Raw genomic sequence first — 16,247 nt, forward strand, 5'->3', positions numbered from 1 at the left:
GGTCAGAAGAACTGCTTGGCCTAGGGCCTCCCAATGTTTTACTCGGGCCCTGTTACTCTTAAATCTGAACATTTATTTTTCACAGATTAACTAAATATTTTTATAGAGAGAACGCTGTGCATTTGCCGTATTTTATAAGAAAAAACCCCATTAATTACTAAAATTATTTTGTCCATTCTCTGTTCCTCCATCACATTCAAATTCAAGATTGATTAGTCCTTGTTAATGATTATTTAGCAGAAAATACAACACATCCATTTAAAAAGCAAGTCAATATTTGATAATGATAAAACCTGAGTTTACCCCCATTTTTTTACGTTGCATTTCTTGAAAAATATTCTTTATTTTAGTGCATAAACACAAGAGAGTTCGTTTACGTAGTAGTGGATGAACCTCAAACCGTGTATAATATTTGGTGGTATCAGATGCCTGTAATTTGGAAATGTGTGTGTGTTGTGAATTAAATATTTATTTCAGTGTTCTTGGATTATAATGTGAATTATGTGTCCATAATGCTAAGTATTTCATATTCCATGAGTTCTGGATAAGTATTTCACATCAGCATGTAAATATTTGCTCTAGATGTATCTGAAAATCAAAACATAACATACTACTATTACGCCCCACTGAAATTAGTAAAGATGCTGGATATATGATTATTTATCATGTAAGACTTTACGTTGTGTGTTTACTAAGTGTAAATTAAAATGTAGGTGTTAGTTGGATACAAGCTATTCCACACAATAAATGTAAGTATATTTGTTCAATATTTTAGGCTTACTTTTGACATAATGGGCGAGTTATGAAGGCTTTTATTTACATTATAAAATTTGTAGGTCTTTTCGATAAAATGTTTCCTAATTAAGAACATGTTTAAAAATTCACTTGTGTGTTTAAAGAAGAGCATTTGAAGCATATTTCACTTATTTTTTAAAGTTTATAAACTGATTTTAGAAACGTAAACAAATGTTGCCAACAGTCCAACGCTGTGCATCATTTTTTTAGTGTTTGAACTGTAATGTGACATTTAAATCATTTCATATATGATGTAAAATCCTATTTATTCAACTTTCGCTTCAAGTATGGTTAATATTTAGGTTTCACGAATGATGTTTGCTTTCATTTTGTCAACAACAAGTCGTCAGTGAAGACGATTATAATGTTTGTTGATGTATTTTACTGTTTCACTGATAAATATAATCGACTTATCTTATTCGAATTCAAATTTCATGTATTCAAAAAGAAAAAAATCATTATAATTTTTAGGATGTACTCGTTCTTTTCTTCGGCATAAGGTTATCTTTTACATAATTTATAGCGTAATGCTTACGACATGTAATAATTACTTTGCTACTGTATTATCATAACTGATTAAAATGCATTATATTTTTTAAAGTGCATTTTTTAGCAGTGTTTTTTTTTTTAAATTCCATTTGTGCATCGTCATTTTTAAAACTGTTTTATGCAAGTTTGAAAATTCCCATGTTTACCTGCTATATCGAAAAATCAAAATATTGTGCAAATTGTTTTATTCAAGTATCAGAAGGCAGAATTTCTCCTATTTTGCTGTTTACAAACATTTAAGTAATGCATTATTAAAATAATCCGCTAAAAGTCTTAAAGCAAAAAATTTCTATTATTGTTAGAGTTATTTTCTTTACTTTTTTAACTCAAGCAAAATAACTGAAATTTAGCTTTTAAAAAACTTTACTGCATCAAAAGTTTCTGATTGAAAGTTTTCAAACAAAGGTTTACAAGGTTTCGTTAGATGGGTGTGTTTTATACAAATTTTAACTTGATTATTTAACTTTTTTTTAAGAATCAAGATTTCATTTTTTTTATTAAAAAAAATCAGAATAATAATTTTCTTCTATCAGCTTCAAAAGATTTTTGCTGTTCATGAAAAAAAAAATCTCAAGGAATTTTTAGTAGCAGTCTAGTTTTTTCGATTTGCAGATTTAAACAATAGAATACTATCAGATTGAAGCTACAATTTGAATGAATAACTAATTTAGTTTAGATAATTTAAAGTTATGAGAAGAGCCAAACTATGATAGTTACAAATACAAATGTGACGACCAGCAATAGGCCCCGTGCCCAGCTAGGCTGGTCCTAGTCCAGTTTATTAGACCCCAATAAAGATCAATGCCCCTCTAATGGGCGCCCATATGAGGGGGGGGGGCAAGTGGGGGCTCATGCTCCCTATAGAAATTAGAATTTCCTTGCTTTTTGTAGTTTTTTCTTTGCAAAAATGTAAAAAACATTTCTTTTCCAGCCATCAATGAATATGTTTTTAAAAATGTCAAATTTTAATAACTCTAATCTGTACTGAAATTGGTTTCCATGGGATAAGTATCCTACTAAACCATGGGAAAAATATCTGAGCCTCTCCCCCCCCCCTAAAATTTTGCATATGGGTGCTAATGGGCCCTCTTAAGGCTATCTACCCTCTTAATCGTTACAGCCTCTTCTGGTTAGCTGTTCCAAGTGCCCACAACCCTACTAAAGTAATTTTTCTTAATTTCCAGATTAGCCGGAGTATTGAATAGCTTAAAACTGATCCCTCGCTTGCTTCCGTGCAAAAATCTAAGCCATTAATATTTAAATTTTGATATATTTAAACAACTGAACCATGTCCCCACTGACTCTCCTTTGTTCCAGGCTATACATATTAAGACTTTTAAATATTAAAGTAATTACACAGTAAAGTTTCGTTATATTAAAAAAAAGTCTATGTATGCTTCCCCTTTCCCTTAGCAATTGTTAAGAAAAAAGGTGTGATGCTGAAACGTGATTATTTCAAACTATACATAAAGTGAAAAAAAGATAATGAATTGCAGTGGATTGCTTCACCCACTCAACTCACCTGATATTTTACCACCTGATTTTTCTTTAAACCAATCACTACAACACTTCTTTCTTATGGGGCGAATTTCGCTGATAACCGAAATGTCCACCAGATCTTTTTCTCCAAAACCAATTGGATTTTTATCGATCTTAAATTGAAACTTTGCACACTAGATGGCAAAAGATTGTTAATGAGGGTAGTAATTATAGAATTAATTAAAAATATAAAAAAATTTGTTGGAAAAAAACTATTACCAGTAGTACCCTTTTTAAACTTGAATTTTAAGACTTAGTAATTTCATGAAAACTTCATGCCATTGAAATTATGTTTCAACTGCTCTATCGTTGTCCTTCTTGTTGCACAATTTAGCTATTATTAGTTTCATAGTGAAATTTACATGTGTCGAGGGAGTGAGGAGGGAGAGAATAATCTTGATAAAATTTGTTCCATATTAATAAAATGTCAGCATTTCATTTTCACAAAAATATGAAGAAAATGTAATCATATTTTCTTTTACCTTTAATTCATTTTTCTTAAAGGGGGAAACCAGTTTAGGCAGGTCAAAAAATCAATTTTTTTTAATGTCATAAAATGTTAGTAGAACTATTCAAGAATATGTTGCAAACTTTCAATTCAAAATTCTGTTTAGTTCTCCAATGCTATGAGCTCTTAAAAAACTGAAGATTTGAAAATGTTCACAGCAGTTTTTTTCAATCGCGTTTTTCTCGAAAGTACTTTTTTTCAACTGGTGTGCATTCTAACCAGGGTTGGCTTTCTGCCGGCAGAAACTAGTTTTTGCCGTGCCAATGGCAGAAACTGGTTATAACCGGTAAAAACCGGCAGAAACTGGCAAAAACTTAAAAGCATCTTTAATTACTTAAGTGATTGCTAAATGATATTCATTTAAGTAAACTAAAAAATTAAGCTTCATTTCATCATTTAAAAAAATAAAATCCTATGCTAATGCCGTTGATTTAGTTTGAGAAGGGAACTTTTCAATTGCAGATGCTCGTAATGTTTGGATTAATCTAACAAAGGACGAAAAATCATATAGGTGCTCAGGAAAGAGGAGCGAAATACAAATTTAAAAGGCATTTCTGATTTTAATTTGCTCACTCATATGCTTCATTTTAATTGTTTGTGATCGAAATTATCACGTGCTTCAAGAAGAAAATGCCAGAATTTTACTTGCCAATAAATATTAAGATAGATTTTGTACCTAATGTCACAGTTTTGCAAAAAAAAAAAATTGGCCCTATTTCTCGAAACTTATTTTTCCAGTTAAATTTCTCTCACTACCCCAGTTACTACATGGTGGACCAGTTAAAAAAATATATATAATCGATGAAAGTTTCACGAACATTGCTTGTTCCTTCATGCATTGCCTGCTAGCTCTTCTGTTGAAGGAATATTCTAAAGTTTCTCATTTGTACATATTAGATTGAGAAACTGTTTAGATTTTAGAAACCACCTTTACTAAGAAGCAACTGCAGGGTCCAAACAATGTAACATTTGATTTTAAATTGTGGTAATATCTTAATTAAATTGTGCTTTGGTTAATAATTTTTTCCATGCACTTCCTATTGCATGTCAATAATTTAATTTTTTTTTATTTTGTGAGTTTTTGCCAGTTTCTGCCGCAAATGTGGCAGAAAGTAGTTTTTGCCATGCCAGTTTTAACCGGTTTCTACCAGTGGTTTTAACCGCCTCGGCAGAAACTTGCCAGCCCTGATTCTAACACTAAACATTATTGGCCAATTGTTCTGACATTTCGTGTGAATTTTCTTTATTCAATTACACTCTATACGAACCTATTTCTGGGATTATATTATTAAAAATATTTTTAATGCAAAAAATGTGAACAACAATGGTAGAGAACGTGAATTTTGTGATCAGACACCTCAAAAGCATGAAATGTTTTATTTTTTTAACCAGAATTAGGCGAGAAACTAGTTTTTGCCGTGCCAGTGGCAGAAACTGGTTATAACCGGTAAAAACCGGCAGAAACTGGCAAAAACTTAAAAGCATCTTTAATTACTTAAGTGATTGCTAAATGATATTCATTTAAGTAAACTAAAAAATTAAGCTTCATTTCATCATTTAAAAAAATAAAATCCTATGCTAATGCCCTTGATTTAGTTTGAGAAGGGAACTTTTCAATTGCAGATGCATTGATCACAACATTAACAACATATTTTGAGAAAATATGTTGTTAATGATAAAAAAAAATTGTAAGGATTACAGATAAAAATTGTGACTTCAGGAATGCACACCAGCAACATGCTCCGATGGCGACCATCCATGGACATCAGCTTCAAACTCTTCTATTTCTGGCAGAAATGACTTGAAAAAATTACGAAGTGTACTTCAATAATGAATAAAAGATCCTTCAAGTTTGAGCAAATTGTAATTATTCCTTCCCTGTTGAAAAAATTCACAAAAACACTAAAATTTCTGCCTCATAAACTGGTTTCCCCCGTTAAATACTTATACTAAAATAATTTTACCGTTATTTTCCAGAAAAGTTATAAGTATTTCTTTCTGTTTTTAATCTGTTTTCCTGTATGCAAAATCATTTAATTTTACAGTCTTTAAAAAGTTATATTTTCAGTATGATCCTTAAAATTTGTTTTCCCTTTTAAATGCAAAAGAAATTCAATATTCATCAATATTTGTCTCTAATTTTTTTGCTGAAGCTTTTAATGTAATGTGGTTCAATGTGTGGAGCACATTACTGAAGCATTTAGAGCAAAATGGGATGCGATTTTGGAGCAAATTTGGAGAAAAAAGGAGTGGAGCAAATCTCTGCCTAAAATTATAAGAAAGAAGAAAAAAAAAAAGAAGTATTGGAGTAACGTCCTGCTTAAAATTAAAAGAAAAAAAAATGAGCCGAACATGTTTTTAAAAAAATCCTGGGTGATGAAAAACATGCTATTAATCTTAGGTTAAATATCAAACCTACTGGTATAATTTTATTGTTTAATAAGATAAAATTAAAAGTGGAAAATAGGTCTGACTTGACATTGTTGTGTAATAAAAGCGGAAAGTCAAGTTATGCTTTTTTTTCTTTTTCAAATACAGTGAAGCACCGTTTATACGTTTCTCTTTTATAGGTTTTTATCAATTACACATTTTTTAAATTGGTCCCTGCAGAGTCTAATACACATTGGCATCACACCTATTATACGTTTTTTCATTTATACGCTTTTTTCATACGGTCCCTTCAAAAACGTTTTAAACGGTGCTTCAATGTATTTCATTTGGATTTTAATCTATGATTTATTTAAAGTGATCTATATTGAAACACATAATTTTTTTTTTAATTGGAAATAATTAAACTTGCCCAATTTTCATTTCATTTTTAATTTTATTGATTTTACTGTATGTTGCAAATATTATTCAATTTTGCAGGTGCCAACATTTTGTGAGAAGTATTTTTGTGTTGGATATCTGGACTGTGTTGTGTAACAGGTGCAGCTGTACAGCCACAAAGTTCTTTATGTAAGTAACATCTGGGGAAATTTTTAAAAGTTAATGCTTAAAACAAGTTAATATCAAGAAGGCTGTAATTCTTCCACTTCAAGGGTTAAATTATTTTGTTGTTGTTATTATTATTGTTATTTTTTCTTTTTGGATTTGTATAGTGATGTAAAATACCCGGGTATTTATTTTTAGGGGTAAAATACCCAGGGTATATACCCGGGTTAATACCCAAAATGGGTAAATACCCGGGTATTTATTTCAAAAATGTATATTCATCTAAAATACTTTTCTGTATGTATTCCATTATGTATATATACAACCAACCATATACAAAACAATAAATTTTTGCCCAAAAATTGTATTTTTATCACATATTTAAAGAATTATTGTGTGAAACAGCTTAGCAGGAACTGATGTGATATACCCCACCCTTGGCGACTTTTTCCTGTTGGCGCCAAGAAAGCGTCGCCAAGAAAACGATGTATGACGACATATGTCATACATCGTTCTTAGCGATGCTTTTTTAGCGCCAACAGGAAAAAATCAGATAAAAAAACATGATCAAAGCACTTCAGAACACAATATATATAAAAACAACATAAAAGCACAACAAAAAACATCACGAATATATGCTTCAAAAATGTACAGGGCCGGGGTTTTTTGTAAACATATTAAAATACAATGAAATAAATTATTGTATTAATTACAAGTCGAAATTAATGCATTAATTGTTTTTTCATCATTTCTCCGGGATACAAGCCCTCGGTCTCATAGTACTTTCGTAATGAGACCTCGGCTCGCCGGCCCTGCCTCGGTCTCATTACGAAAGTACTATGAGACCTCTGGCTCGCCAGAGGTTATCCCTCCGACTGTTAATATACATTACAGTCGGAGTATGGTCACAGTTATGTATATTTATGTATATTATTCATGTGTATGTACACCCAAGGGTGGCTCCTTCCGTTCAGTGTACAATAATGACACAGTTTTAAGTGTGAAATATGCACCATTATTGTGCAGATTTATTAATAAAATTCAGCATTTTTAAGAGTACAACCGAAAGAACTTTCAATTGTTAACATAAAATTCAGTACCTAAAGGAGGCACGTTAATGTCTAAATAATTCGTGGCATCGATAAGAATTAACTTTTAGAACAAAATAACCGAACTATTTTTGTAAAATTAATTAACATACAGTAAAAATAAAGTTAAAAGCTACAAGAACCCCTCAAGGATTTGTAAAAAACAAAGAATTTCCGAAGTGAGAATTTTTATGTGAATTCTAAAATAAAGAACTTACCTTTTTATGGTATAAATCCTCACACTCGGTCCAAAACAAAACATCATCTGACAATGGCGCGTTACAGATACACACCACGTTGGAGTTAACTTTTAATTAACCTTCAAGTTTGAAGAAACTGGCATTTTCTAATGTTTTTACTTCAAAACACAACTACTGAATCTAAACTAACACAAAATAAGCATTCCTGTAAGGTATATTGCACAAAACAACACGTATCTCTCCTGCGTAAAACCAAGAACCCAAGTAAACAAGTTCGAACAAGTTTGCCTTCGCGTTGCCAACCACAGGTTAGTTTCACCAGGGATGCCATGCTTAAAAATTTATCGCCTCATTGGCGAGAAAAATATTTCAATTTTGTGCAAAAAATCGGATGTCGCCAAATGGGGGGGGGGGGGGGTATATCACATCTGTACCGCTTAGCAATCTAATATGATATTCACATTAAATGTGTTGTATATGCCTAATCAATGTTGATAGCCAAATTTCAGATATAAAAAGCCATTCTACAAAAAGAAAAAAGCTTAACTGGTAACAAAAAAAAGCAAACATCAATTTTTTAAGGTCCTAGTCTTTTATAACCTAGTAATATGTCCCTGCATGACATCAAAATGTAACGAAATGTCGCTCAATTTATTATTACAATTTATTTACTTATATCTTATGCAGAAATTTCCTCCAAACTTAGTTCAATTGTTCAGGTGTATTCTGTATCACACACACACATATATATAAACACACACACATAATATACATAAACATTTAAAATTCATTTAAAATTTTTAATCTTTTATTTTAGGGTTTATGTTTAAAAAAGATAATAGTCACCTTTTAATACTATCTAAAAAATTTTTGCAAAATGCGCAATTACTAGGGGATTTATCCTGCCTTCGGATAAATACCCAAAAAAATATTTACCTTCCCACCTACAATGGAGCAAATGCAAATGAGCAAGGCAACAGAAAAGAAAATTTTGCTCTTTTTTGAGCAATCACGATTGCTTATTGTTCTCACTTGACAGTCCTTGACGTTACGGTTCCTTTTTCAGCTTGGACCAGGACTGCAGCACCACCGTCCACCGGCGACGGCGCGGCTGGTTCTGAGCACTGTCCACCGGAATCCACTTTTACTGGGCGGTGGCGTCCATGTCCCACACACGCATGCTCATACACACTCCCCTACGCGCGCACGCCTTTACACACATACACACGCCTACGTGTACACACGTAAGCGAACACACACGCACACACGTAAGCACCCAGGAGGAGGGAATGCTTGGGAGGGGGGAGCCATTTCTGGAAACAATAACTCTAATCAGTAGGGTCTTGTCGCAACTCGTGATTGCGAAAAACATAATTTGAATTGAAAGTTTCGGAATTCAAATTAGAGTTAATTGGGGGAAGTGGGTCACATTTTTTTTTTTTTTTTTTTTTTTGTTTATTAATGTGAAAACTGTTTCTATATTTTCCATGATATCACTTAAATATCAATAAAATAAATAACACCATAGTTTCTTAATAACTTCTCAGTTTATTCTTTCAAACGTCCCTCATGCTTCCTTTTTTTTTTCATTTTGGATGTGACTAACCTAGATTGATTTTGAAATCCTGAAGTTCATAATGAATTGCTTATACTTCTCCAATTATGACATTGAAAAGAAAGGTTCTTTGGTTCACGATATGTTTCTTTCATGATTTCATCAAGTCTTCCTATAAAAAATATTATAAACTGTGTAATACATATGTATATATCAGTTTTACCAATTATTTCATATTTAGATTAAAAAAAAAAATTTCATTCGTTTTTTTTGCATTTTTTATTAAGTACCCAGTTTTTGGGTGTTTACCCAGGCCTTGGGTAAATACCCAAAAAATATTTACCTACCCGCTGGGTATTTACCCGATCCACATCACTAGATTTGTATAGTTAAAAGTGAAAAATCAAGATTGAAAAAGACTTCAAATAAAAGCTACTACTATTATTATTATTTTTAACTATAGCATAACCTTGTTTATAGTATTAGCTTTGACCACTCCGCTCTGGATAATCAGGGCAAAGCAAAACAAATCCTCAATAGGCCGATTTACCATTCATTTTTGTTTAAATTTATTGATTGATCTTTATTGATTTGTTTTACAAATAAAAATACAAAAGTGACGACCAGCAACAAGCTCTGGGCCCAGCTAGACTGGTCCTAGTCAATTTACAATCCCCAGTGAAGATCAATGGCCCTCTTAAAACTATCTACTCCCTTGCTCATTACCACCTCTTCTGGTAAACTGTTCCAAGGTTCCACTACCCTGCTAAAATAATAATTTTTCCTAACATCCATGTTAGCCTGAGATTTAAATAACTTAAGACAATGACCCCTTGTCCTGTTTTCAGTGCTTAACTTCAGCCCTGTAACATCTTTCATTTTAATAAATTTAAACAACTGAATCATGTCCCCTCGGTCTCTTCTTTGCTCAAGACTGTACATTTTTAGCCTTCTAAGCCTGGAATCATAATCTAAGTGGGAAAGTCCACTTATTAGCCTTGTAGCCCGCCTTTGAACCCTTTCCAATACATTAATGTCTTTCTTAAGATAAGGAGACCAAAACTGAACAGCATACTCCAAATGAGGTCTTACCAAACTTCTATATAAGGGCAGAAGAACTTCTTTAGATTTGTTCGAAAGAGATCTATTGATAAACCCAAGCATCTTATTGGCCTTGTTACTAGCAATGCTGCACTGTTGGCTAAACTTTAAATCCTGACTTATTAAGACCCCCAGATCAGTAACTTTGTCAGCCTGACTAATGACTGAACCTTGCAAATAATAATTTGTACACTTATTTCCATACCCTAAATGTAGCACTTGACATTTCCCAACATTAACAGCCATACCCCATTTATCAGCCCACTCTGTAATATGATTTAGATCCTCTTGCAACTGTTTTGCTTGTTCTTCATTTTCTACAGTCCCCATAACTTTGACATCATCAGCAAAACAATTCATGTTCCCAGAAATATTTTTGTGAATATCGTTCATAAAACCAATGAACAAAACAGGCCCTAACACTGATCCTTGAGGAACCCCGCTTAAAACCTCACTCCAATTAGAATAATTTCCCCTTACAACTACCTTTTGTTTCCTTCCGGTCAGCCAGTTTTATACCCAAATGAAAGTTTTCCCTCCTATTCCTATATCAGCTAATTTGCTAGGTAGAGCAACATGCGGTACCTTATCGAAAGCTTTTTGAAAATCAATGTAAACAACATCTACAGGCTTCTTATTGTCCAAAGCCATGGTAACTTTGTCATAGAAATGTAATAAATTAGTTGCACAAGATTTACCTTTCCTGAAACCGTACTGAAAACTAGTCAATAGATTATTAGTCTCTAGAAAATTTACTATCTTAATTTTTATCAATGTTTCAAAAATTTTGCAAACCACCAAAGTTAGACTCACAGGTCTATAATTTCCCGCACTCCCTTTAGACCCTTTCTTGAAGAGCGGTGTAATGTTAGCCAGCTTCCAATCCTCTGGCACTGTCCCCGAGTTATAAGAAGCATTGAAAATATTTACGATTACATCTGCTAATTCCTCCGCACATTCAACTAAAATTTTTGGATAAATATTATCAGATCCCGAAGCCTTAGTCTCTTTAATTTTTTTTCAAATGAATTAAAACGTCATCCCTGGAAAATACAAAGTCCTCAAGCTGTACTATAGCTTGTGTCTTGTTGGTGTCAACTGTTGAGATACAGTTATCGTTAAAAACACTCAAAAAAAAGTTATTAAGAACATTAGCAATATCACTATGGTCCTGAATTAAAATTCCGTGCTCATCAACCAGTGGCCCAATATGACTATTTCGAACTTTCCCCGAATTAGCGTATGCAAAAAACCTCTTGGGATTCCTGTTTATGTTATCTGCCAGTCTTTGCTCCAACTCTCTTTTCTGAATCCGTACCAAATACTTAAATTTACGCCTTGCCTTACAATATTGGAGCCTATCTGCACTGTCATGTTTTAATTTATCAAAATGAATGATGTTAATGGATTAAATTTTTACACCGAAAGCAGAACGAGAGGTCATTATTTTACGCTATTCAAATCGCAGGCTAACCTTGAAATAAGGAAAAATTACTACTTAAGTAGGGTTGTGGGCACTTGGAACAGCTTATACCAGAAGAGGTGGTAATGAGCAAGGGGGGTAAATAGCTTTAAGAGGGCCATTGATCTTGATTGAGGACTAATAAATTGACTAGGACCAGCCTAGTTGGGCCAAGAGCCTGTTGCTGGTCGTCACATTTGTATTTGTATAATTCACAGTATTTTGATCAAAAAGTGTCCATAACAAAGGTGATAGATGATACATTTTAAAATAGACATCAGAAGTCAAATGTTTAATTCATGAAAATTATTGCTGTCTCTAAAGTAAAGAACCGCCTGGGCAGGGTTGGGTTTTTGGACATCTGAAACTGATTTTGGACAGGACATGCAGTTTTTAGATAAAACTAGGTAGTTTTTACTATCTAAAACTGTCTAAAATTGTCCAAAAGTGACAAACTATCAAAGTCTAATCCACTCAATTCTTATTTACTGCAGTATTAGTAATGCTTCAATAATTAATGACCCTTTTTGATAATATTTTTCTCTCAGATTTTCATTTTAAAAGTATTTCACATAAAGAAAGCAAATTACTCTATTGCATCCTTATGCAAGAGTTGATATTGTAATAAAAAGTAATTCACAGCACTAAATAATTTCAATTTCGTTTATAAATGAAAGAAAGGAATGCTATTAAATATCTAATATTTAGAAGCAAAAGAGGTAATTTTAAAAAAATCGTTTTTAATGTTTTACATACGATATTTTAACAAAAAATTCTTTTTAAATTATGGATTAAAGAGTAATTAATTGATGATAAAATACAAGCACTTATATTTTTAAACCAAAATGCAATTTGTATTTTTAATTTAAATGTTTTTAATGTAATGCATTCTGTAGTAATTATAATAAACAAAAAAAAAAAAAAAAAAAAAAAAGTTGATAATTTTTAGAAAAAACTATGAATATATTCCTAGAACAGATTGGTGGTAATTTAGTTTCACAGATCATGAAATGGTGCTATAGTCATTTCATCATTTTATTATTTTTAAAAAAAAAAAAAAAAAACTTAAAAGCTGTAAGAGAGTATGTATTTTTATTCTTCAGTTTAAAATTTCATTTATTGCATTTCAGTATGTTTTCTGATGAATTTCTTATAGTTTATCGTCATGTTGGCAAGAACTCTTAAGCTTTATTATAATGTCTTACTATCATGGATAGAATTTAATAGCAGAAAAAAAAAGTATGTTACCTTTGACTCCAACCTTTTTAATGCAATTCTCTGTAAAACACACAACTTCTCAGAAATAAACAAGTTTTTTAGTTTGAAAAAGCCCATAATCCTGCCTTGCAGACATAACAATTCTTTGACTAATTAAATTTTGAAAAAATACCAGATTATTCTTGAAAATTCAACTGTTATGCAAAGCATGAAGCTAGAAAAAGGGTCAATGCATCTTCTTTTGATTGTGAAACATACCAGTGGGGACTTGTGGCTTAATTTAGCAGGTGGACCCGCTGTATAAACTTTTCACAATAATATTTATACAGATAAAATGAAGAGAACTATAGTTAGTGATACTGAACAACATAAAATATTCCTTATTGCAGTCCTTTATTTTTAGCTTCTCTTCAAGCATCAAAGTTGAAACTGGTGGTTTTAGAAAATAATCTACTTGATTATTTTTTTAAATTTCAAGGAAAATAACCTAAATATACTTTTAATATTTCAAGATACCCAACCCATGCAACTAGTAATAAACAACACACTACTACATTAATCCAACTACTAGTACACTCTTGATACCAACACGATCACTTGATCATACAGCAGCATTAACTTTTGCTTTAGCATGCTTCCTTATATTAAATTATGAAATCAGTAACTATTTTTTCTAGAAATGCAAACATTTTCCTTAATTGCCAGTATATTGTTCTTATATCAAAATTATAATTACCTTCAATTTTTATTGTGTGAAACCATATCATAATACCAAGTCACATCACATTCATAATATTGTAACGTGTTCAATGCAACCTCAAACTTTCTTTAAATGACAACACAATTCTTGAGAAAACACAGGAGATTTATTTACAACTATGTACAAGAAATATCGTTAACAACTGCTAAATCAACCATAGCAATTACGCAAATATCAATTAACACCGTAAACTCAATGGTAAAACACACGTATTTACATAGCAAAAACTGAGTGCAAAGGCTAATACATGCTTCCAGCGGAACAACGCTGAAAACGACAAAACGACTCCACAGTTAGAAAGCAAACTGACTCCCTATTCACAAGAGGCCCAGCATTTTATACCGAGCAAAGAAATGGTTAGAAAATCCTACAAAGTTCTACAAATTTCTCATTTTTTCTTTTTATTCGATTCACAAATCTTATGGTTCAGAAATGGGGGGGGGGGGAACCATATAACTTCAATCGAATGTTAGGGTGTTGTATATACATTACAAGAAACTATTTACAGATTACGTTGCTAAGATAATTTTGGATGAAAGATAATGGAATAAACACCAAATTTAGCTAGGTTACAACAAATTAATCACAAAAATAATTACTATTTACAGAATTTGTTACAATATTTGTTTTTTCTTTTAAATAAAATAGGTAATTCTTCACTAACTATATGTACTCTAATACTATATGTTTACTTATATGTATTCTTAAGTAACTAAACTTACTCTAGGAAAAAAGTTCAATTTTTTTTGTGATCTAAATGAAACCCATTAAAAAAAAAATAAGCTGCAGTTTTCTGAAAATTACTCAGAAAATTACTACTAAAATAACACTTTGGAATAAAATTTACTCAATATGTGATTTCATTACGGGATTTGTAGGACCATAGGTGCTTTTTGTTAGTCATAAATAAAATATATAAATAGTATTGAAATAATTCAACGTACCCCATCTCTCCCTATTTGTGAATAATAATTCAATTGCATAGTTAGAGCTTTAATACTCTTTACAATTAAAGTTTATTTTGATTTGTTTTGATACATTCTGAACAAAATTCCTAAATTTGTGAGTTGATCTATATAATGCCAAAATCTATTTAAAGCAAGACATCTGGCCCAAGAAAGATGTGAATTGCAATGATCTTCTACTGTATCATTCTTTTGTGTTTGGCCTAGACTTTAACTTGTGTGTTTGGTTTGACTTTTTTAAAGGTACGCCTATCATCACAATGCAAACAGGGACCACCAGTCTTCATCATGATGCAGCTGGTTCTCGAAAATCTACTGAATGTTCTTCACAAGCACTTGGTGTAATCGAAAATCCTCTGTTCGAAAGGAGTGGTGAGAGAAATGTCTCTTCTGCTTCTGGCCATTCCAGAATATTAAAAGAAATGTCGGAGAATCAGCGAGATCGAAGAAGGACTTTTGTTCAACGAAGCCTGCAACGGTCCAAAACTGTCAAAGAGTATGTTTTTTGGTTTTGCTTGATACTTACGGTCAGTATCATTAATTTGAAGTTATTTCAAGGTTGCTAAAAGCACCAATGTCCACAAATGTAGTTCAAAAGATTTTAATTTTTGAGTGTATCTTAAAAACACCACACAATGTGATATAGATCATTATGTCTAAAAATGTTCAACTTTTGTTTATTGCGCACTAGTGTACAAGGTTATGGTTTCTAATAAAGAAATGAATTTGAAGAGGTGACTGACAGGTTTAATATCTTACGATGTAATCTATGCTACTATGCTCTATACTTGTATCTGATTTTAACAATGCATCATTTATTTTAACAAATGATAAATCTTCTGTGTCAGACAAAATGATATTTCACTATTTGGAGATCAAGGTTAAATTTTTCTCATCAATATATCAAGAAAAAAAGAAATATGCTGTAGTAAAAATAATTTGGATTCACTTGTTCAGGGTCTGGGAGTCAAAAAAGTTTGGACAGTCAAGCTTTAGCTTGAGCTCTTCCTCCCAGATAGTAAGCTATGACTCCAGATATGTTCAGATTCCAGTAGTTTTACTATACAGGGTGTTCTGTTTTAACCTGCAAGACCTCTATTTTCGCAACCGTTAGTCCTAGATGCATACTTCCAACTGCAAAAATCTTCTAAATCAGATGCGGAGTTAAGATATTAAATGTTTGAAGCAAAAATAAAAATGAGTAAAAAAAAATACAAAATTTAAGTTTTCATATGTGCCCTAGGTCTCAAGGGCGCCCATATAGAGGGGCAAGGGGGACTCAAGCCTCCCCTTAGAAATGAGAACTTCCTTGCTTTTAGTGCTTTTTTCTTTGCAAAAATGTATTAAAATTACTTTTCCAGCCATTAATGAAAAAGTTATTAAGAATGTCAAATTTTAATATCGCTAATATGTACTGAAATCGGTTTCAATGGGGAAAATATCCTGCTAAACTATGGGGAAAATTTTTGAGACCCCCCTTAAAATTTTGCATATGGGCACCCTTGCTAGGTCTCCTAACATATATTTAGAGAAATAATCTCCATTGAAAACTATTACTGACACAAAAAACTTG

General features: G+C 31.9%; 1 protein-coding gene across 2 annotated transcripts in view; it reads left to right on the plus strand.

Moving 5' to 3' along the window:
• The first annotated feature begins 438 nt into the window (after positions 1–438).
• The window catches only part of LOC129234205 (inactive rhomboid protein 1-like), a 63,106-nt gene continuing 47,297 nt past the window's right edge, over positions 439–16,247 (plus strand). Inside the window, exons 1-3 of one of the 2 annotated variants that reach the window (XM_054868127.1) lie at positions 439–749; positions 6,260–6,349; positions 14,918–15,170. In XM_054868127.1, the coding sequence (XP_054724102.1) occupies positions 14,935–15,170 (236 nt within the window). In that variant the 5' untranslated portion in view covers positions 439–749; positions 6,260–6,349; positions 14,918–14,934. The remainder of the gene's footprint in view (positions 750–6,259; positions 6,350–14,917; positions 15,171–16,247) is intronic. The other variant, XM_054868126.1, reaches the window with a different exon arrangement.

Source organism: Uloborus diversus, chromosome 1, assembly GCF_026930045.1.
Source record: "Uloborus diversus isolate 005 chromosome 1, Udiv.v.3.1, whole genome shotgun sequence".
Taxonomy (NCBI): domain Eukaryota; kingdom Metazoa; phylum Arthropoda; class Arachnida; order Araneae; family Uloboridae; genus Uloborus; species Uloborus diversus.